General features: G+C 46.7%; 2 protein-coding genes across 6 annotated transcripts in view; one reads left to right on the top strand and one right to left on the bottom strand.

The window, feature by feature from the left end:
* Window positions 1-524: 524 nt before the first annotated feature.
* TAS1R3 (taste 1 receptor member 3) lies at window positions 525-8,414 on the top strand. Of its 2 annotated transcripts, XM_052692010.1 has the most exons (6): window positions 525-1,427; window positions 1,561-1,861; window positions 2,255-3,034; window positions 3,305-3,508; window positions 3,786-3,906; window positions 4,502-8,414. In XM_052692010.1, exons 1-6 carry the CDS (start codon window positions 1,222-1,224, stop codon window positions 5,425-5,427), a joined length of 2,538 nt encoding a protein of 845 aa, XP_052547970.1. In that variant the 5' UTR covers window positions 525-1,221; the 3' UTR covers window positions 5,428-8,414. The 2 variants fall into 2 exon arrangements, with proteins under 2 accessions (XP_052547970.1, XP_052547971.1); XM_052692011.1 differs by lacking the exon at window positions 3,305-3,508.
* A 2,887-nt stretch (window positions 8,415-11,301) lies between these two features.
* Window positions 11,302-22,733, bottom strand: part of DVL1 (dishevelled segment polarity protein 1) — a 53,736-nt gene continuing 42,304 nt past the window's right edge. For 2 of the 4 annotated variants that reach the window (XM_052692014.1, XM_052692012.1), the window contains exons 6-15: window positions 21,879-21,972; window positions 21,598-21,667; window positions 20,664-20,803; window positions 20,313-20,389; window positions 19,767-19,834; window positions 18,804-18,953; window positions 15,447-15,578; window positions 15,199-15,366; window positions 14,493-14,699; window positions 11,302-11,898 (exon numbers count right to left, since the gene is read on the bottom strand). In XM_052692014.1, coding sequence (XP_052547974.1) covers window positions 11,483-11,898; window positions 14,493-14,699; window positions 15,199-15,366; window positions 15,447-15,578; window positions 18,804-18,953; window positions 19,767-19,834; window positions 20,313-20,389; window positions 20,664-20,803; window positions 21,598-21,667; window positions 21,879-21,972 — 1,522 coding nt within the window. In that variant the 3' untranslated portion in view covers window positions 11,302-11,482. The remainder of the gene's footprint in view (window positions 11,899-14,492; window positions 14,700-15,198; window positions 15,367-15,446; window positions 15,579-18,803; window positions 18,954-19,766; window positions 19,835-20,312; window positions 20,390-20,663; window positions 20,804-21,597; window positions 21,668-21,878; window positions 21,973-22,733) is intronic. The other 2 variants (XM_052692016.1, XM_052692013.1) reach the window with 1 other exon arrangement.

Here is a 22,733-nt window from a genome sequence, read left to right as displayed (position 1 = left end):
GTCCCTGCTTCTAAATGACAGGAGCCTTTTGAGCAGCCCCAGCTCACTGACACACAGTATAACACAGGTCCCGAGCTCTGACCCAGTTCAGAGGTTCTGCTGTCACTCATACAGCCGCATCCAAAAGCAAAAGAACCCTTCATCTACAGCGAGTTCTATCCTTGAAAGCTGCAACGACACGCAGGTTCACTAGAGGGAGTCTGAATGTTTTGCACAAAGTCCATCACACAAACCATCTCCCGTCCCGAAGCGAGCCGCCTGGATTCCACCTGGAAGAACAACTGCTTACCAGCACCTCCCATCCTATTCAGAGCTCCGTGCAGCTACGTTTCCATTAAAGGCATTTAAAGTGACATCTGATAATTAAAACTTAATTTTAAGGCTGAAACACTCCACTAAAAGGTTAGGGAAATCTTGTAAGGCTATCCTCAAGGAGATGTTGATGTATTACCTGTACAGTGGGACCGACTTTCTAAGATGCAGAACGAAGATCAGCCTTGTGTCACTTTGGAGGTATAGGAGCAATGTCTGTGATATGGTACAAATGTGAGTCAGAGAAATACAGTAAAATGAATTTTTTCAGTTCAGAGCCATCCTGCTTTCCCTTAGACATGACAGAAAGGCACGCAAACCATGAAGGAACTTAAACCACTGTCTTGGGCAACTGGTACCCATGTCATTAAGCTGAAGTTAACGTCAAAGCTCAGTGGGAGAAATAATTAGATTGGCCAATAAGGACTTGGAGGAGATCTTGGTGCAGTCACAATTAACAGCTCACCAACCTCCAGCCCGGATGGGGTCTGCACTGCTGCATCCTTATGATGTCCTGAGGAGGATTTGGGAATCTCTGTGACGAGGTGACCTTCAATTAAAATAAAACAATAAATGACATCAAGCACCCCCAGCTGTTCTGGGATAACTCAATAACTCACAGCCCCAGCAAGGAGGGGGGCAGAGGGAAGCAATACAGCCCTTAAATCACTGCCTGTGTGCAGCACAGCAGGATGAGGCAGTGGTTTGCAAACAAGCAGACCCAGAGTCCTGCTGCCTATTTGACTGTTGCCACTCAACATCGAGTTACACATTCAATGCAGTTTGCTAAACAAATTCCTCTGTGTTATTTCCATCTCCCTGGGTTCTATTTAAACTGATTTCAAGGAAACTGTTGACACTGCATCCCCTGCCCCCATTTGCTCTCCTGCATTTTAATGCTTTCATGAAATGTTTTCACCCCCAAATAGGGAGATTATGATCCCTGAGCTGCTGCTGTGCATGAGCTTTGGTTGCACAGCAGCCCTCAAGCCGAGCTGCCTCTCGGCTCAATTTAGGAGGCCTGGTGACTACATCATTGGAGGCCTGTTCCCTTTTGGGATGGACACCATCAACCTGACAGCACGATCAGAGCCCACCTTAATTGTGTGTGAAAGGTAAGACGGCTGCTTGTTTCATTTGGTCACTTGGGCGCAGCTGAAGGCAGCAGACGGGATGCTGAGATGTCAAAGAACACTGAGCACCACAGCACCCGTGGATCACGTCATTCCCTGCTTCCTCTTCCTGCAGGCTATTTGTAGAGGGGCTGATATGGGCCCTTGGGATGAAGTTTGCTATTGATGAGATCAACAACTCCACGTCACTTCTCCCAGGAGTGGAGCTGGGCTATGACATCTACGACACCTGCTTTGAGCCACTGGCAGCCCTACAGCCCAGCCTGCTGTTCGTGACCCAAAATGGCACAACAGACATTGGCATAGCATGCAACTACACCGACTACCAGCCTCGTGTCACTGCTGTGATTGGACCACATAAGTCAGATCTCTGCCTGCTGACAGCCAAACTATTCAGCTTCTTCCTGATTCCACAGGTAAAGAGATTCCCAGGAAAAGTGAGAATTGTCCTTTTTGGTGGGGGGGAGGGTTTGAATGGCTTAGTTCAGTTGGAAGGGACCTCTAATCCAGCAACTGTGTGCGCTCCATGTCTTTGGAATGGCACCATTAGAAGCATAGCTTTCAATCCTTGCCATGGATGTCTTGTGTGATCCAGAGCAGGTGGTTAAATTTCCTGGAACACACATCAGTGTTTAACTTCCCAGAGAGGAGAGGGCTAACGCACACCGCCCTGCAACCCACGTGAAATGGCAATTCACAGTGGAAACTGGGAGAGAATTTCAATTGTGACTGTAAGCACTCAGTTATCTCAACAAAGAGAGCTGTCACAGTCAGGTGAACGTAGCTCTAAGGTATTTCTGAATCTGCAGGTCAGCTACGGGGCCAGCAGTGAGAAGCTCAGCAACAAGGAGCTGTACCCATCCTTTTACCGGACTGTTCCCAGTGACAAGAACTTGGTGGAAGCTGTGATCCTTCTGCTGAACGAGTTTGGATGGAACTGGATCGCCACCATTGGAAGCGATGACGAATACGGCCGAGGAGCCCAGGAGCTGTTCTTAAGCACAATTGGAAATGGTAGCATCTGCATCGCTTACGAGGGCCTAATTCCTTCAGACCTCACAGACCCCAAGGCTGAGAAACAACTGGAAGAGACCATTCAGAACATTAACAAGACCAACGTCAACATTATTATCCTTTTTGCCTTTCAACAGCCAGCTCAGGCCCTGCTGGAACAGAGCATCAAGATGGGACTAAGCAAGAAGGTTTGGATCGGCACTGAAGCTTGGTTGTTGTCTGACATAGCTGCCTCCATCCCAAACATTCAGAGCATCGGGACAGTCTTAGGCTTCATTATGAAAGCAAGCAGTGTCCCTGGCTTCCAGAAATACGTTGCCAAGTTACTCAGCTCTGTTCAGCAGGATGAATTTTGCCAGAAGTCCAGAGAATCCTACCGCCACGTGAGCTCTGACATGCTGGGCACACAGTGCAAACAGTGCGACCACATCTCCCTGCAGGACATCTCCTCCACCCTAAGCCACTCCCAAGTACAACCAGTGTACATCGCAGTCTACAGCGTGGCTTACGCGCTGCACAGAGCGCTGGGCTGCACCCACCAACGGTGTCCCAAAGCATCCATCAGATCTTGGCAGGTGAGGAAAGGTCTGAGGGACCGACAGCCATTTTTCATTCATCCCCTATGCCAGCATGCCACATTCCCCTCTCCAGGGCTGCATTCGGGCTCCTACCACCTGGGCCTGGAACAACAAACAGAGCAGCTGATAATACAGCAAAGAGGCTGATAGCTGCAACCTTAGCCCACATCAGGGGGAACTGATTTCATCAGCTTACTGCATTAGCAACCTCCAAGGAAGAACATGAGCTGCACTGATACCTACTGTTAATTCTCATTCTCTCCTCAGCTGCTGCACTTCATGAATACCGTCCCATTCATGGTGAATGGCCAAAGTTTCAGGTTTGATGAATCCCATGGCACAAACGCTGGCTACAAGCTTATATTCTGGCACTGGGAAAATGGCAGCCTCACATATCTGTCTGTGGGAGACTACCAAGAGTCCTTGTACCTCAATAAGTCCCTGATTCAATTTCACACTACAGACCAAAAGGTAAAGAAGGTGGGCAATCTCTTGCTTTTAAGTACCTGTTTTGCCACTTCATCATCAGAACTGTCCATGAAGAGCTGCCAGCCTACATGCTGCTCCTACAGGATTTGTGTGAGACCCAGCTTGTGCTCTCCTCCAAACAAGTAATCCATCTCCACTGTACAAAACTAGAATTAAGTATAATTAGGTATTCTCAGCACTGACACGGATGTGATGCCAGCAAAGCACAGCCAGTCTTTTGTTGGGTACCCAGCTGACACTTCTTTCCCCTTTTGTTCAGGAGCCCACATCAGAATGCTTCAGAGAGTGCGAACCAGGGCAAATCAGACAGAATAAAGGGTTCCACTTCTGCTGCTATGACTGCACAGACTGCCCAGAAAACACCTTCTGCAGTTCTAAAGGTGAGGTTTGAGAAAGGCAATGGCTTTACCTGCTTGTACTGTGTCTATCTATACCCCTTAAAGTCACACAGGTTCACAGAGCTGATAAGGCCCTGCTGCAGGCTGCTCCCTCCAGGAAGCACTGAGAGGGCAGGAAGTTTCTCTCCATTCTGTTCTGCTGCAAAACATCCAGTCTTGCTGTACAGATATTCAGTGCTGGACCTTCCTCTGATGATCCCTCATAGAATGTGCAAGGACAAGGTGTATGCTCTATCTCTGAGGCAGGAGAGAGGAGAACTGATGGAATTCCAAGGTCTTAGCTAGAAGAGAAGCCTATGATGGAGTTGTGGGATTTGGTGGATGCTGGTGATCCTTCCTGGGAGGAGAAATAAAACCAAGAAACAACGTGGCAACTTTTGAAAGGAAGGTAGTGAAGTAGAGAGGAGAAAAAAAAAATAAAATCAAAAGCTATGGAGGTCCAATATGCTTGGGAAGGGGGGGGAAGGCAGCCAAACCAGCACGCAGACAAGATCACAACTGATCCTTCCCCATAGGCTGCACGCAGCAGGGCAGCAGCACACTCCTGCAACGTGCTTTTCTCACTGGTACTTTGCAGACTGCTCCACCTGCACTCCCTGCATGGAGCACCAGTGGTCCCCTGCCCGGAGCACGCAGTGCTACAACCGCAGCGAGAGATTCCTCCGCTGGGACGAGCCGCTCACGGTTGGCTTGCTGATATCCATGTCCATCATCGCATCCCTGACCTGCCTGACAGCCGTGCTCTTCGTTAAGAACCTCAACACCCCCCTCGTGCAGGCTTCTGGAGGCAGCCTGAACCTCTTTGCCTTGTTTGCACTCGTGCTGATGTGCCTCAGCTCCTGTCTCTTCATAGGGAAGCCCAGTAACAACCTCTGCGTGATGCAGCAGATTCTCTATGCCCTGTGCCTCAACGCCTGCTTCTCCACCTTCCTCACCAAGTCCCTGGAGATCGCCCTGCTGACAGAATTCCCCCGCTGTGCCTGCGCTGCCCTGCGCTGGGTGACGCCGAGCAGAGCCTGGCTCCTTGTAGCCCTGTGCCTCCTCACCGAGTGCCTCTTCTGTTTCTGCAGCCTGCACCTGGGCCCTGACTACGTGCTGCCTGACTACAGCTCGCTGCCCACAGAGGTTCTGCTCACGTGTAGCACCGCGTCCTGGCTTGCCTTCGCCTTGATGCATGGCTACAACGGGTGCTTGGCCTTCGTCTGCTTCCTGTGCACGTTCATGGTGCAGACCTCTGGGAAGAAATACAACATGGCCAGGGGCATCACATTCGCCATCCTCATCTACTTCATCATCTGGATCTTCTTCGTTGCCATCTTTGCCACTCTGAAGACAGTCCTTAGGCCTGTGATTCAGATTGGTGCCATTCTGATGGTCAGTCTGGGTATTGTGGGGACCTACTACATCCCCAAATGCTACATCCTCTTGCTGAAGCCTGATTTGAACAGAGAGGATTATTTCCAGTACTCTACCAAAGAGGAGCCAGAAGGAGACCCTCAATAAACAGGCAACAAACCAGATCTATTGTACCCTCATTAGAAGCTGGCTGTATCTTATATCATATCATAGAATGGCCTGGGATGAAAAGGATCACAATGATCATCCTGTTTCAACCCCCCTGCTACGTGCAGGGTTGCCAACCACCAGACCAGGCTGCCCAGAGCCACATTTTAGCAAGAATACTCTGTTCAGAACGACTCTGTAAGGTATGATGCAGACTCGATCATCAATCCAATGTAACTGATGTGAAACAAAAAGCTAAGCCTTCCAAAGCCAATGTTTAAATTTGTATTTTACATGGGGGGAAAAAAATAAGTAAATTCTTGATTTGGACACAAAACTACAGAAAGCATTTTGAGGCATAAGGGCAGCTGTATGTGTGACACGAGAAGTGCACGACCCATTCAAATACCAACTCACTCATTTGTATTTCATCAACGTGTGAGCAAACATGGAAATGAGGACGAGGCACACAGAAACAAAGTGCAAATCACCCCATCGCAGTCGCTCCAAGAAATCCCTTCCATCTCAAATCACATGCAAAGATCAGTGGGGAGGAATGCCTCTTACCCACAGGGACATTCTGCCAAGGGGACAGAATGAATCAAACACTGTAAGCACCAGGAAGCATCCTTCATCTCTGCAGCACACCCGTTGTTCACTGCGCAGGAGGAGAATTCTCAGCTCCAAGAAGGGCAGTGCTTTGCTCCATTCGATATCAGTTACAAAATGGGTAACTGATAGTTTCAGAAGGCATGACAGATCCTTGTAAAGGAAAAAAACAGACTGACCCTGACAAAAGCTGCTTGCTAACCATCCCCAGTCAATATCTAGCTAATATTATGAATGTTCTACATCAGTTACTGAATAAATGATCATCTTTGAAAGCGCTGAGTGTGGGGTTCAATGGAAGAAGGTATGAGTGTAACCCTCTGCAAACCCCACAACTCTTTGCCACAAGGCAGCATTACCTATTACTGCATACCAACTTTCCCAAACCTATTTTTCTGTGTGTCAAAGCCACCTCTAATTACCAGCCTGCCTGCTTACAACACCCAAAAGACAGCAGAACTCTCACCTGAAGCCTGGAAGACCTCGTGACTGGAAATAGCAGCAAGTCTTCATGAGCACTCTGTGGTACCTGCAGGTCTAAGAAATATTCCTTGCTGCAGTGCTGTGTTTTCATAGCAGAACAGCAGAAAGGGAAAAGCACCTGATTGTGTTGCTCAGCTCCTTCCAGCCACCTGCAGACAATTCAAACCAGCTCACAGGCAATTCAAACTAGTTCACAGCTGGAACCCATCAGGCCCCTGCACTAACAGGCTGCACAGTCCAAATTTTCGACCATTTTCACCTGACCAGAACTGGCTAGATAATTTTCTGCCCTGCATAAGCTAACGTGGTTTGAAAAGGCACATAGGGCAACTGTGCAGGACTGTCTCATAGGCTCCCACGTACCTCTGCTGTACATCTGTGCCGTTTGTAACGGGTGCTCCCACAATAACTGCTGCTTTGCCTTTTCCCCTTTCTGCTGGATCTCTACCAGCTGCAAAATCTGCCTCCTGAAGCCTCCAAGGTTGCTGCTTGTAGGTGAACCACTGAGCTTGCATCTGCTGCAGTTTGGATGCAGCATCAGGGAATATCCACGTGAACCAGCTGGATACACAGACAGGTTCTACCAGCAGATCCATCTCCTGTGTTTGCAGGCAGGACAACTTGCTCCATCCCATGTCTTTACAACAGGACGCTTTTACTTCCAGAAATGTTCCAGCCTTTCCTTTATACTTACACCTGCCAAACCATGACAGGGGAAAGGCTGCTAATTAAGAGCTTGGGGGATTTATATTACCATCTTTGCACCAATTTATTCATCGCTAGCTCAAAGCTGCAGCACTTCTGGTGTCAGGGCCTCGTGTTTCCAATCAGACATCATTAACCTGCACAGCTTTTCAGCCACCTGTGACCCAGTTCAGCTGTGTACACATACAGGGCTCCTGTCTCACTCTGAGCTGTGATCATTTACAAGCACCATTAAAACAGGGCTCCTGGCTGCCTACCATCAGCTCCTGAACGTTTCTTCTGTTGCAGAGATGGCAGAGAGAAACAGAAGTAACTAAAAAAAAAAAAAGAGGCTAAGATTCTTTTTCATTCTTCTTGAATTATAGACAGTGCAGTAGTGCAAAGAACTGAAGACATACACTGCAGTTATCACATAAAATTAAAAGCTTTTTAGTGTTTAAAATAGCATTTACACATAAGCAGCTATATATTAACTATACAGACACTTGGGTTTTAATACAATATCTACAAAAAAGAATTCAATTATGCAATAGACATTTAACAGGAACAGTGCAGTCCATGCCATTAAGAGGTCACTCTTCGAGTAGAACCAAATCTAGAAGAGGTGATAGTCTGGGTTTTCATTATTTAAAATCATGTAACTTTGTTCCTCTACTGTACATAAAATTCTTTACAGGTATTTCTAATCACTGATTAGAATTAATAATTTTAAATCAATCTTATTACAATCCAGTTAAATGCAGAACAAAACAAAAAACAAAACAATTACATCGACTCATGAGCTGTCAAGTCTCAGGATGGGACTGCCCACTTAGAACAAAAATTAGATCAAAAGTCAATGTCTGTGCATCATTGCTCACCATCCAATAGACCTTTGGATAAAGTGTCCAGGGGACTGTTACCTTTGAAAAGTCAATTTATTAATGGGAGGTAAAAGACAATAGCAGTGCTTTTAAGACTATTTGCCGAACCACGGTACTCCTCAGAGTTAAAATATCGGGTGGGTTCACTGCCCCCCTCCCCAGATTCTGCCTCCTTTGGATAGGAGACGTCATCCCAAACTGTTCTCTCCACCTTTCCAAACATACCTCTTAGTCCTCGTCCCAAGCTGCCGCCAGGTTTGTGTGAGTGCTAAGCCCAGCTGCAGGGCAGGCCGTGAAGATCTCAATTCCAGAAATCAGAAAGAAAAACATCAACTATTTAAGGCTCCTGTTGTGGGGTTGTTTCAGTGCCCCGTACAGCAAAACCCACCGCTTCTCACTGTGGGCCATACATTCTAGAGCTCGGCCAGTGCCAGGTATTTAACATCAATTTCGTGCCCTGATAAGAGACAGTTCTGCAGGACTCCAGCCTTCCAACTTCCCTCCGCCTGGCACAGCACCTCTATCACAAGTAGCTTCGCTGGCATCAGCAGCACTTCCTTCTGCGCCTTGTGCTGCACCCAACAGGAGAAACTTGCACAGTTAGGCCCCAGCCCCCTCTATTGCAAAGATAAATGCACATGCATTGAAAGCCAAGGGTTTGGGAAATCTTCTGTCTTCAATCACTTCTGAAAATCAAGCGCTGGCAATGTTTCAGGCCAACCCTCCCCTCATCTCCAAGCAGCCGTTTGCTACAAGGGGATGAATGTCAGCTGTTGTTTCCACATGCAGTGGCCATTATGTATTGCACTGCTGACAAAATGGTCAGTGACATTTCCCAGCTGCTCTCGCAGGCTCTGCGTGCTGCCAACCAGCCAGCAAACCCATCGGTGCGCTCAGAGCCGTTCCGATCCACGGGTGAAGCTTTCAGGCCAGGTTCCTCAGCAGAGAAATGCTCTCCCACACCTCTGCATGCACTGCCAGCCTCGTTCCAGAGCGACCCACAGACACAGAAGTATAAAACACAGTCATTTCAACACTGCAGCAAAGACCAGCAAGACACAGAACAGCTTCTGCCAACAGCACAACAACGAGACGAGAAAAGAAACCGAAAGCCAGCAAAGTGTGTAAGCTGCAGCTCCTGAAAAAACGTGAGGAAATTAAATACAATTCTTCCATCGGCGAAAGCTCAGCCCCCGGGTTCTGTCCATTTTGGCAGCATTACAATGACAGTCTCTTCCTCCAGCCCTGCACGTCGTGCCTTTAGACAAAGCGGGCCAGAAAAATCCTAAGATGTAAGAGCCCAGAAAAGTTACACTTGATTTGAAAGCAGAACCACCAGTGATTGTCAGGAAAGTCGCAGACTCCTTAACAGTGTTCTCCTGGAGACACAGGACAAGTATTCTTTTGTGTTTTTTTTTTAAACCCTGATTTATCTCATTGCTTTCAATGTCAATCTCTCACAATGGTTTACTTGGTTTAATTAGTGCCTTTGCTGCGTTTGTGGGAGGAGAAAAGGGAAGAAAAGTGTTAGCAAGTGCCATTCTTCTGAATGAGCCACCAGCAAGTCTGCCACCAAGAGCAGCCCATCAGATGGATTATGAAGAAAGCACAACTGTGAAGATGCTGTTTCCACCTTTAGGGAGATTTTCTGAAAGAAGCAGTCCAAAAGCACTCAGCTGGTTCCAATGTAATCTGGGTTCCTAGCCTGAGTGATTGCTTCCTAAAAACCTCGCTTCCTTTGAAGTGAGACTTCATCATCTGCTTCACACAGACGTCTGAAATCTGGACTTGGCTTCTGTATAAAGGATGGATGTTTGCACACAAATCTGCCATAAGAAGTAATAAAAGTCCATCAGAACGAACATGTACAAAATGGAAAGCTTGAGGAGCAGTTTTCCAAGGTGACAAAGGAACACAAACTGCCTGTTTTAGTGAGAAATGTGTTTGCTTTTGATGCTCGTACTGGACAGTCACACCACCCATAAAGCATGGAAGATACCAAAAAGAAGCTTCTCATCAGTTAAAAAAATAAACAAAAACAGGCTTATATACAGCAAAGACTGATTTTAAAGCTCCTGTCCTAAAACCTGCTGGAAACAGCTGCTGAAGTGAAAGCTCCCAGCAGAGTTTTAGCACAGGCTGTGCTCAGTGTCCGGCATAAGGACTCACTCACTGTACCACTCATGGACTGCTCTCACCTCTCTGCTAACAGCTAGTTCCCACTGGTGTTCAGGACATGCTCCTGTGGGTAACTCAGCAATTGGGGTTAGGTATCTCCAGGTTTCTATTTCAGGGGAGAAAAAAAGGGAAAGATACTGCTCAGAAACGAAGAACAGAAGGAGAGGTGGTCAAAATGAAAAGCCACGTGCCAGTGGGAGCCAGGATTTCTCTGTCTCTGCTTGAATGGGGAATACGTCCCTTCCAGAGGGAGAAGCTGCAGCTACGCCAACAGAATCACGCTGCAGCAATCATTCTATTTCTGTGGAGACAACTTTTAAAACTAGTAAGCAAGTGCAAATCATAGCCAGAAAAAAAACAGACATCTGTCAGCAGCGATGTGACCGAAATGCCCAGGAAAAGACTGCAGCTACAAAGTCCCTATCGTGAAACTGAATGAACTAACATCACAAGTTCTGCACAAGGAGCACATACAGCAGCAAGGTTGCACCATTTCCTTCACAGAATAATGGACATCTGAAGAAAAAGGAAGATGGATTTACACTCTCTAGGCAGTAGAAGGCAGTCACAACTTGGCTTTCTGCTGGGAACTGGTCTGTGCCTGCTCCTTTCCAAGCATGTATGGTCTGTACTCACAGGTGCTGCATCTGCTTAGTGCTGACTGATGCATCCAAGCACCAGCATTACGAGGCAGTATCACAGATACCAGCCAACAATCCTTTGTTTTTCCTTGCAGGAGAAAAAGCACAGGAAAATAAAAGTGCCGTTATGCATTACTGGAAATTCAGAAGTCACGTGAAATAATAAGTCCTCGGATCAGCCCAAAAGATACACTAATTGCACTGAAAGTAGGTGCCACAATTACCAAAGCTCATTAAGATGTGAATATACACCAGCCAACCACAATCAAAAACAAGAGGGGAAGAAAGAAAAAACGGGAGGATAAAGAGAAGACGCCATCGACTTGCTGATATTTAACAATCCTAGGCGTTGCTGGGGGCTTTTTGTGTTTGTTTTGCAGGGGGGTTTTGTGTTGTTGTTGTTGTTGCTTCGTGTTGTTGGTTTTTCTGCAACACACCATTGCAAACCGGGAAGGCGTGACATGCAAAGCAGACAAACTTCTTCCCTTCAGCATCTGACAACGACCACATTTCCCACCCGGCCCCAAAACGATCCTCCCCGGCCCTCCCCAAAGCAGAGTCTGAAGGCACTTCCTCTCACATGATGTCGACAAAGAATTCACAAGGGTTGCCCATGGCCTTCTGGAAGGACTGCCGGCTCCCCGTCAGCTCCGGAGGAACGGAGCTCAGTTCTCTCACCGGAGGCCCTCCAGGGGGTCCGCTCGTCCCGTAGACTTTCGAGCCCAGTTTGGGGAGGTTGTAGAGGGGTGGGACACCCGGAGGCCCGTAAGAATGATGGCTGTGGTGGCTCCTCTCGCTGTGGGTGGCAGAGACGTGGCTGCGGTGGCTGAGCTGGCTGACGGGCCTCTCGCGGCGCGCCGTGCCGGTGCCACCACTGCAGGCAGTGTGCTCAGATTCACTGCCACTGCCCGCCGACTTGCGGTCCTTCTCTCTGCCAAGAGCCCTCCTGCTGTTCTCGCTGTTGCTTCGGTTCGAGCCGCTGCTTTTGCTTCCTAAAACCCGCGGGGGAAAAAACAAAAGGACACGCAGAAAAGCCGGGTTAGCTCGGTTCCGCCGCTGGCTCCAACACCAGCACCTACCAAACCCACAGATCCACCTGTGACTTGGTGTGATGGCAATGGTGATGACAAGGCCTGAGCGTGCTGATGGGATTGAGGGGTGACAGATGGCAGAATGAAGCGGACGAGGCTGTGCCATGCACAGGTACACGGAGACACCTACAGAGCTCGCACAGCGAAAGCAGCAGCTCAGCTCATAAGCAGGGCTGGAGGCCTTCAGCTCCTCCACCGCCTCGCTGCCTAGATGGGAGCAGCAGAAACCAAAGGAAGAAGCAGGCGTTTGGGTTTTAACCCACAAGCAAATGAGGTTCAACTGAATCCTGAGCGTGCCTTTGGCCAACGTTTTCCAAAAGGAAACTCATTTGACTTCTGTATCAACTGGGCAGACTGCTGCTGAAGGCTGAACCTCCTGAGGTTAACTGAAGTCCTTCTGTTGCATTCACTATGTAGGCTCTTCTAAAATTCATCACTGCAGCGTTTTGTTGTTGGAGTTATTTATTGAGCTGCTCTATAAGGAATCAGGAACACGAAGGATGTTCCCAGCAGAGGCCACTAAACCAGCTCAGGAAAGCAAGGGCTGCTGCTAGGACGTAAGCTGAGCTGTTGCTACATACAGGCTTTGCTAAGCTTTGGAGCTGATTCAAAAGGGAAGTTGAAGGTTGTGCTCTATTACCATCAGAGATGGGACAGATGTCAGGAGACATTTCTTAATTAATTAGCCTTAAAAAAAGAAAAAAAAAAAAAAGCAAACAAACAATAACAAGAAACCCACATGGTATTTCATTAAATTCCTGCAGTTTAGAGAGTATTATGACTTAAGCCAAAGCCCTGAATGCAAGATTGTCTTCCTGCTAGGAAGGATCCCAAACAGCAGAATAAGGACCAGCTTGTCATTCTGAATGACATCTCCTTTGGTCTCCTAATGCAAAGCAACATTTACCAGCTGTGAACTAACAGGATACATAAATAGAAAACACAGAAAACCCAATTTTTAATCTGCATATAGAGAGTGACCAGCACAACCCTGTGGCCCAACACTCTCAGTACCTTCCCAAAACTTCTGCTCAAATGTTTTTCAGCCAATCAGCTCCTGAAGGACACTGGTAGATATATAAAATCCTGATGGACAACATCAGGCTCGTGAATTAAAAGCTGGGATTTCTTTATTTTTACAAAGGGTGGTGAAGAGACTGGTGGCAGGATTTTCCCATTTGAGCTGGCAGCAAGCTACCTGGTGCCTTTCTCTCGTGGCTGCTGCAGCACAATCACGTGGGGGGCAAACAGCTTGGTATGCTCATGTCACACTGTTGGACTGTCGTGCGTTGAGACAAAAAAGGAAAAACACAGCTAAACATTTGGGTCACAGGAGTCTAAATGATCATGCTGTGAAGTCATTATTATCATGGAGGCATTTGAAGCTTACCAATCCCCTAGAGTCAGCCATTCCTCTATGAATCCTTCAGTCTAATGCTTGCTCAGAACAAAACAAGGGAATAACAGTTATAAAGTAAGAAACAACACAGCAGTGTAGTTTCCAAATGAAGAACAAGGAAAGAGTAGAAACTCTTAATTTAAACACTCTTGGTGCCTTCCACAGGGCTCTCTTAGCCACTGACACAGGTGCATGGATGAAATACCATACCTTTCCTGTTCCAGCAGCAGAGATCTAACCAGCTGCCAAAAAAAAAAACCAAAACCCAATTTGGAAGTGATTTATAAAGCATCCCAACAGTGGGACCCTGTTGGTACAGCCACAAAATGCAACTTTCACTTACTAAGATTGAAAAACGAATGGCAAAAAGATCCTACAGCAGAAAAGGAAGAGGTCAGGTTTTTAATCCATGCAGCACTATCCTTTTTTCCCCTGTCTCGTATCACCATACAGACTCTCCTCCCTGTGAGCAGTATTTCAGCCCTGTAACCTCTTTGCTGCTCACCTCACACTTGTCTCACCCAAGCAAAAAGAGTGATTGCACTCTCAGTTCCCTTGGTCCTAATCCCTGTTCCACCAGCAACCAGCAACCCTCATTTCCAGCAATATCAAGAGACTGCAGCCCCCACTGTTGGTAATGGCTCTGACCTCTGAAAAGGGTCAATACTTTAAATCTGTTTTAACAGGGGGGGACAACTGATGTTAACGTTGGCCTGATTCACATTATTCAAGCAGCAGTTTACTGTGTGGTGCTGTTTGGTAGGTAAAGTACAGATGCCCATGCCACAGACAGCTTGGCTCTAGTTTCCCACTGGCGTTCTGCATTTGGAACAGAAGTGCAGCACAACCAGAAACAGTACACAGCACTGATAGCACTGACTCAGATCAAACATTGCTGGCAGTTTCAATACAGAGCTGAAAGGCTAACCCACTCCATCACACACAAGAACAGTTTTGATTGCATGCAGTCACACCAAATCCATGCAAGTAAGCACAGGAAACCACGAGACAGGAGCACGAACAGTACTAAGGAACTCAAGCAAATGGTCAGGGGTAATGGTAGCTGTAGGAATACATACCAGATTAACCAGCTTACCTTCACTTTGCTGGCTCCCTGCACTGCCACTGCCATAGCTAAAGCCTGGGTCTTGGTATGCTGGTGGAAAACACGGAGGGGGCAGAGGATACTGATAGGGGTATCCTTGGCCTAAAGGCCAGGGAGCAGCAGGATGTGGAAGTGGAGCAAGGGTATCTTGATCAGAGGCTCCGCTAGAACCATTGTTGAGGTTCAGTGCAGCCATATCTGGAAAAGAAAGAAAAGATGAAGATTGTACTTTTCCCTTGTAGAGCTGACTCTTGAGTATCAGTAATGGCTTACAAAGCACTTGGTGTGCCTGTGAGGGACTCAGTCTTGACAGCTTACTCAAAGTATCACACACGGCAGGGCAGATAGGAATATTCACCACTGGGCACCAAGGTACCTTTGCAGCGTTTCTCCAAGTCAAGGGGAAATAATTCTCATTTTACAGACTAGAAACAGCTTGACTGACAAGCAGGAAGTTTTTGGCATCTCCAGACATTACTCCTGCTTCCTTGAGCCCCAGTGCCACGAGTCCATTCTTTTTCAAAGGGTCTAATTGCTGCTCTAACAGGAAATGTTAACCACTTGTCATGCAACTTCAGCCTAACAATCTGTTCTGAAATGCTCACTTGTCAAACTCTGCAGGGCTCTCCTCTGTGCACCCTGTGAGCACAGCAGAGAACACACATGCAGCTCTGCCCTTCACAGATGTGGAACTTACTGCCACAGAGGTCTCCAAAGACATAATAGCACTGCTCTGAGAAGGTGATTTTGTTCACAGTGTGCCTGAGGTAGCCGTGTTTTAACATGCTGCTGGCATACTTCCTAGCCTCCCGTCGGTCTTTGAAGCCTTCCACGTGTGTGTAAAGCCAGTCAACAACATCTGCTCCTAAAACGAGAACAGGAACGGGAGACTTAGGGACATCCACATCAATTTACAGGCAGTGGTTAAGGACCAGTTGTGCTCACCTATTACTGCATTGGAGATGGTAATTTTTAACCACATCCTGTCCCGGATCTCAAGGCCTGAGTCTGGCAGCTGCATGACCTTGACAATAGTAGCCATGTCGCTCTTCACAGTTAAGGGAGATTCTTCTAATTCTAAAAGCAAAAGAAGGTTACATGCTTCTTTGGAATGAACACAGTCTGAAAAGGATTGGATGAAACATTTCAAGATACAGCTCCACCAACAGATGCAAAACCAGACAGAAAAGATCCCCATTTCACCCCATCAGTGGCATAAATTACAGCCTTCAGGGCAGTTCTTGGAGAGATTGTGCTCAGTGCAACCAGTTCAGTCACTGAGATGCCAAATCCCCACGTCTTCAGTTCACACCATCACCCACAGATCAGCACTGCACTGTTTCAATCCACATCTCAGTGACATTTGTCCAAGATAAAACACAAGGAGTTCTGTGGTCACGGTTTTCATTTCGACTTGCCACAAACAGCACCCACCCAACAGCTCAGTGCAAACCTCTGTAGAGGTTTTCCAGCTTACTCTTTGACTTTTGCCTTGCCCTACCTGCACAGAACTCAGTCAACCTATCCATACACAACAGGACTATTTTCTTAGGACACGGCACCCAATTCTACTTTCTGCCCCTGTCTTCTCAATCCTAGAAAACTCACTTCCAGCACATTTGTTCTGTGCTTGCAGTTCAAACCCTCCTCCAAGAGGAATTCAGAGCACTCCTCCCCTCCCATCTCCCAGCCCCCACATCACCCACCTTTCCAAAGCACATGGGAACCAAGTTTCCTCTTTTCCAGCAACTCAAAATGTTGATATAAGGTACAACGAGCATGAAACAATGAAAACTGAGAATGCTTCTTTCAGTGCACTGCTAATACTCATGACAATATCCAATGCCATCCATGCATGCAATTCCAATACTTATCAAGCGAACAAACACTAACATTTGCTTTTGCTTGAAGTTAGTTTGGTTAGTGGCAAAAAGCAACATCTTCATTTGGAAAAAAACAAAAGCATATAAAAATCAATACTCCAATACCAATGAGGGGAGCAACAAATCATTTCTTCTTGGAGGCCTGCAACCTGCCTGCGAAGAACAACACGAGCCAAACCATCAGCAGTACTTCCTGCTATGCAGCCACGTACATTTCTCAGGTGCATCTTAAAATGCACCCACACTGGTCTGAACTTTGTCAGCTGTGGGCATGACCACCTCCACAGCGATGGGAGAACCTGAGGCACAGCACAGTGTAACCCCATGGGGGCCCACAAAACTCTGCCTCAGGACTTTGGTTTTGTGTTTCTAAGTGGCATTTTTTCCCTTTGGCAAATCCTGGTAAGAAAAAAAAAAAGGTGTGTGCCCTGGGGCAATGAAGTCCTGTCACATACAAATACCCAGCCCTGGTTGTGTTGCATTGCCTCCTACATGGTCCTACTTGAGTGAGGAAGTACATTTGCCCAAACAAAAAGGTTGCCTTCAGCCAGCTTTGGCTTGGATACTCTTGTTTTGGAAGGAATCTGCCTGAAAGAGTAAGACAGCTGATGGAACAAACCCTACTGTGTTGCAAGGCCCCAGAATCTCTGATACTTTAACCACTAACACTGATGTGGCAGTGGCTGTGAAACTATTTCAGATACACAAATTCCATTTTGATCCAGAGGTCAGAGAACAAAGGAAAGCTAACCAGGAGAAAATCTGAATTACTCAATTCACTTAGAATTATTTAATCCTGGTCTTGCTGTATGAACACAGTAAAACATACATCCACAGTGCTCGAAACAAGGAAGCATGAAACAGATTTGTTTTACGTGACTCCATTAATTCACTGCTTCCCCTTTTGCAGCCAGATTCTGTAGAACAGGTACCACATGCACTTCAAATACTGGCAGTTGTGTCCTCAGGGGAACTGAAATAAAGCATCTTGGACTGGGACATGAAAAGTGAGGAAGCCCCATCGGGTGCGAGTCTGTTTCAGATATAAGTGCACTATTTCTCTCCTGCTTTGCCTCTCATCTTCCCTTCCTCCCCAGCTTTGTCTTTCCTGGCATGGAGGCCCACAGGACAGGTGCTCTCTGCCCTTGGGACCCTGCAGTGCTGCCTGCTGTGCTCAGTGAGGTTCACAGGACTGACCTGAGGGAAGCAGTGCTAAGCAGAAGGTCACAGGGAAGCCCTTCTTGCATCCAGGAAAGCACAGAAATGAGAAGCTGTCTCCTGAAACATGGTTCTGCTCCCAAATAACCTTTATTTTAAAAGTAGGATTGAAAGGATGTCTGCATTCCACATTTCCCAATCACATTACTGTACGTCAAGGCAGGATACATGAGTATTTCAAGAGGAAAAAAAGAAGAGTAACAGACTCTCATCGGACAGCAATCAGATACATTGATTCCAGCAATCTTTAGTACCTGGAAGACTGAAAACACATCTCAAGATTAAGCATCATGTAAATGATCCACTTGCTTTCTACTGCAGATGTCCCTTCAGTGCTGCTGCCCACTGTCTAAAGAGGCACTGAGCTACACCTACAAAAAAAACAACCTCCTTTTCAATACAAGGTGAGGTGTAACTCTGGGAACAATCCAGTTGTAAAAGCAGAGAAAGGGAATGAGAAAGAGAGGCAGACATCTATGCAGTCTGATAGGACTGAGCTGGGCCCTGCAAAAGCAACTTCTGTGCTTCAGCCTTTGCCCAGGAAAGTCTGTCACAAATCACTGATCTCACGTTGATCTTTTAACTCCTCAGAGGGTTGGTTTGTATGTTTGGGCTTTTTTCCTTTTAAATATGACAACTTGCTGGTTACACGGATGAGATGAGATTGGAGACTGCCCAGGACAGACAAACCAGGAAAGAAGACTGAACTCTAACAAGAACGTCACATGGGACATCTGCTCTGTTTTTTTCCCAGTTCAATAAATTCTAAGAGGATAAAAAAGTATAAAAGAAGGCTATGTAACTATTGGTGAAGACTTTCCAAATGATTCTTTGGTACCCAGTGACATTCATTTGAAGGCAATGATTACAGTTTCTAAAGAAAGCCAGCAGAATTCAAGGAGGAAGCCCTCGCATTCACCTGCAGGGATAAAGCTGGGGGCCTGCCTTGTGACTTTAGAAGGGAAGCCACTTCTTCCTTCTTGCACGCGAACCCTGGCAGAACAGGGCTGCATTAACTTCTGACCTTAAGAAAGAGGCTTTACGCCCCATTAGGAATTACAAACTTCAGAAAACACTCAAGAGCTCTGTGATGGCTGTCGTTTTCATGGTGCTTGTGGCTGGGGTCGGCTTTGCACACAGCTCTGCACTGCTGGCCCTGAGCAGAAGATGCCTGCCCTGTGCTGGCCGCAGTGTGACTTACTTTCCGAATCGGGAATTGAGCTTGTTAGTGAGGAGCTGGTAGATGTGGTGATGCTCATGGAGGGGCTCATACCGTAACGGGGGTACGCTCCCGTCATGGCTGTGGTATGAGAGATCCACGCTGCAGGGTCAATTGGCCTCACTGGTTCAGCTGCAAAGCAACCAGAAAGGGAAAAAAAAAAACATGAGTCGCATGGAATCCAATTTGCAGCGAACAGCAGGATCTAATTAAGTCCTTCCGTTCTGTTGTCACAACTGAGACAGCCCCAACAGAAGGGAACAGAAAGCACCTTGCCAGCAGTATTTGCTTTAACCTAGGAGCTGCTACATCAGTCTCACAGGACATAACCATGCTAGCCCTGCTCCTGCAGCTGTGGTATTTTTCCATCTGGGAAACGTTCTCATTTGTTGGGAAGAAGTCATCAAGCTTAGAAGCACTGGTAACACGCTGGCTTCTTAAGCACAGCTCTCACCAGCAGGAGGCAGCTGTGCTTGTCAGATGAACACAGACCTTTTATAGCCACTGAACTATTTATTAAATCAAAACTCTTAAACTGCATCATTTTCAACAGTGTTTGTGTATATTTTACTATGTGGCTTGCCTCAAATTTTAGAAACAATCCATTTAAATTCTTTCTAAGCACATGTGTGGTAAAAAAATACGTGGTAAAATATGTGGTAGGCTTTTTAATACTTAAGCCTATTTTTCCCCCAAACCTTCTATCAATTAAAAGGTTAAGCTCAGCAGGATGTAGCCAGCAAAAGGCTGAGAGCTTAACCCAAATCACGTGAATGAAAAGACAAACTCCCATGAATTTAGTGGGCACTGCAGTCTCAAAAAAAGCATCTTAAGCCTATAAAACAACACATCCAAACTTGAAATTAGAACTTGCAGGGAAAGGATGGCTCCAAAGGAACTTGATGGCTCCAAAGGAACTCAGCAAGGAGCACCAACTGTACTCACCCCTGGGGATGGTGAAATAACTCCTGGGAGTGGGGTCCCAGCACTTGGCTACCGTTAGGCTAATAGGTCTAGGAAGAGAGAAAACAGGTAAGGGAGACTCTCAGCTTCCCCCACAGAAGTCATAACTACCACAGTCAACTCTCTGAAACAAGCTGATCAAGTACGTTCTGAGGAGGCTCTTGAGATGCTTGTCAAACCATTTTCAGCACAGACAGCATCAGCTGAGTTTCTGTTTCCCATTTATCGTAGCGCTAACTGGTGAAATCTGTGGAATGATCAGATTCTGAGACATTCAAACTCACTTTCCATAAACAAACAGTGCTACTGAAACCAGGCAACTCCCAGTTTGTGTTGGCTTTGGCTGGTACACTGAAACCAGTCTCATCACTCACACTGAGAAGCTCAGAGTTGAAATCAGCAGTCATGCCAGCTGCTTATTCAGATCAAAATGCTGATTTCTGTTTGTTCTGTTTCTGTTGATTTGAGGTTTGCTCAACACCAATAAGGAGTGCAGAGGATAAGCAGCAGATTTGGTAAGATGCTTACCCTGGCTTGGAGACTATTTCCCTTAACACCCGTACTGCATCATCATTGCTCATGTTCTCAAAATTGACATCATTCACCTGAAATGACACAAAGAGCTGCCATCAGGCTTAGCAATGGGAACAGTAAAGACATTTTAGTTACTCAGAGAGAAATACTGTTTCTCAGAGCACGCTGACTACCCATCCAGCAGAGCTCACAAAGATTTCAGTGACAACAGTTTTTGTGCCATATTTCTCTGAGCATGGACGAATTCTGCTGATTATTCACTAACTCCATGGGATCTGCTGGGATGGCTGAGCTGAAACCATCGATGTGAAAGAGAGCAGTGCATATTTCTGCACACAGACCAACCTGCAGAAGCATGTCTCCTGGTTCAATTCGTCCATCTGCTGCCACAGCCCCTCCTTTCATAATAGAGCCAATGTATATGCCACCATCACCCCGGTCATTGCTTTGTCCTACAATGCTGATTCCCAGGAAGTTATACTTTTCTGTGCAGGGACAAAGTGGAGGGTAGGGAGGGAAAACAAACAAACAAAAAAAAAGCAAACAAAGTGATTGAAATGATAGTGAAGAGCTAAGAGCTGGTCACTCCAGCCCTGAGTGAGTTCAGTTCACTGCTTACTTACACAGCTGGGATGCATTTGATTCACAACTACCCCAATATCTCAGTTTACCCTGCTGGGGTAAGTTTGCCTGGCATGTTCAGAGACAGACAGCAGGGAAAAGCTGCTACATGCATCACTGCTTCATACAAGACACTAAAGAAGTTATGTTAAAAAATCATCAAGGGAAATAACATAGAAAAGACATGTCTATACCTAGAAAACAGGCAGCTGATCAGCACTAGGCAATGCTTTTCCACACTTAAAGAGGAAAAACAGGCTGCTGCTGAAAGGCACTGAAGTGACAGTTCTGCCCATTTCCATCTGGCTAAACAGTGAAACACGTGAACTCCAGAAATGCAAACTTTCAGTGTTAGGAACAAGAACAGGACAACCTCTGGCTCCTTACCACTCCTAGAAATATGAGCACAACTCCATCCTCTGGGTCCAGAGCTCCAGCTCCTTCCCCAGGCTTCTCAGGAAGAACACTGAGCTGCTGCTGCAAATGGCTCCCATTATCCAGTGCTGGACTGGGAACCCAGGCACTGTCAGAGCTGCCTCCCAGCTGCCTTCCCTTCAGTCCAAAAGGAGTTCTTTCAAACCAAGGAACTTCCTACTGACTCCAAAGGCCTCTATGCCATAACAAAACACATCATAACAAACATTGCTCATCCTCTTACCCATGTTGAGTGTGACAGTGATGATGTTTAGGGACATGGTGGAATCTGTGATGCTGCTGAACGAGGATGACTGCAAAACATAACAGAAAATTCTCAAGGTTGTCAGTGGCTCCAAATAAGACAAATAACTAATGAGCACTAATTCATCAGTAACTCATTAATAGGTTTCTGTTTGGGAGGCATCCAGGAAACCTCTTATGGCCTCCAAATCCCTTTCTGATTTGCATGCTACACTCAGAATCACAGTTCACCTTCTTGGAAAATGATGATGCCAGCCTTACCCTGTCAATCTGCCGCATCCTTTGTTTCCTCCTCCTGCGCTTATGCTTCCGTATGAGCCGTGAGGAAGTGCTTTGCTCAGTGGAACTGCTCAACCTGAGGGAAATCCAGAGCAAATGTCAGCTCCATTAAGCTGAGCCATTCGCAGTTCTCTGCACCCTGCCAAAAACAAGGCTGAGTTCCACAAACACCAAGGAGTCGCCGTTCAGACACCAGCAGCGAGCTGACAAAGCACTGCTCTCAAGTGCTGCTCAATCCCAGCACATGCTGCATCTTCACCTCCCCCTGTGAGCACAGAGAAGTTACCAGCTCCTCTACAGCATGGATTAGAAAGTGCATTTTACCAGCTTGCTTCGTTCTTGGAGCAACACTGAAAGCAACATGCCTTGCAACAGGCGTGTATCAGCCTGCTTTAAGCACCCCAAGGTTGCAGGCAGCTGCTTTCTGCTCCCTGAGCAGTGGGCCTGACTCCATGCCCAAGGAAAAATGCATGCTGTAAGAACAGCTGCACGTTAAACAATGACTTCATATCATTTTATGTGGGCCTTGCCATGGTGCTCTCACTTTCTTCTGCTGCTTAGCACTCTGTCAACAGAGACTGGAACTCACTGAAATAAAGCAGCTCTTGATAATAGCTACTACCAACTGGCGGCGGAGGAATGGTGAACATCATTTACTTCTGCATGTTCTGTTTTTTTTCTTAAGGTCTTTCAAACCTGTACACCCCCAATGCATCACATCCTACACATCTATAATTTAGGCTCTCCTACATTAGGAAAGTTAATTATTCCCATTTTACAGAGAGTGGACTGAGGCACAGCAAAAGATAAGTGGATTGGCCCAAGCTCATTTCAGAA

This window comes from Tympanuchus pallidicinctus, unplaced genomic scaffold (genome assembly GCF_026119805.1).
Source record: "Tympanuchus pallidicinctus isolate F22 unplaced genomic scaffold, pur_lepc_1.0 scaffold29, whole genome shotgun sequence".
Taxonomy (NCBI): domain Eukaryota; kingdom Metazoa; phylum Chordata; class Aves; order Galliformes; family Phasianidae; genus Tympanuchus; species Tympanuchus pallidicinctus.
The sequence above is the reverse complement of the archived record's forward strand: the minus strand, read 5'-3'. Positions and strand labels throughout refer to the sequence as shown.

Excerpts from the sequence above, each read along its gene's own strand:
- TAS1R3 (XM_052692010.1), top strand. The coding sequence starts at position 1,222 with ATGTTTTCACCCCCAAATAGGGAGATTATGATCCCTGAGCTGCTGCTG. Across the intron at positions 1,428-1,560 it reads ACCTTAATTGTGTGTGAAAG|GCTATTTGTAGAGGGGCTGA; the intron begins GTAAGACGGCTG and ends CTCTTCCTGCAG. Across the intron at positions 3,907-4,501 it reads CACCTTCTGCAGTTCTAAAG|ACTGCTCCACCTGCACTCCC; the intron begins GTGAGGTTTGAG and ends GGTACTTTGCAG.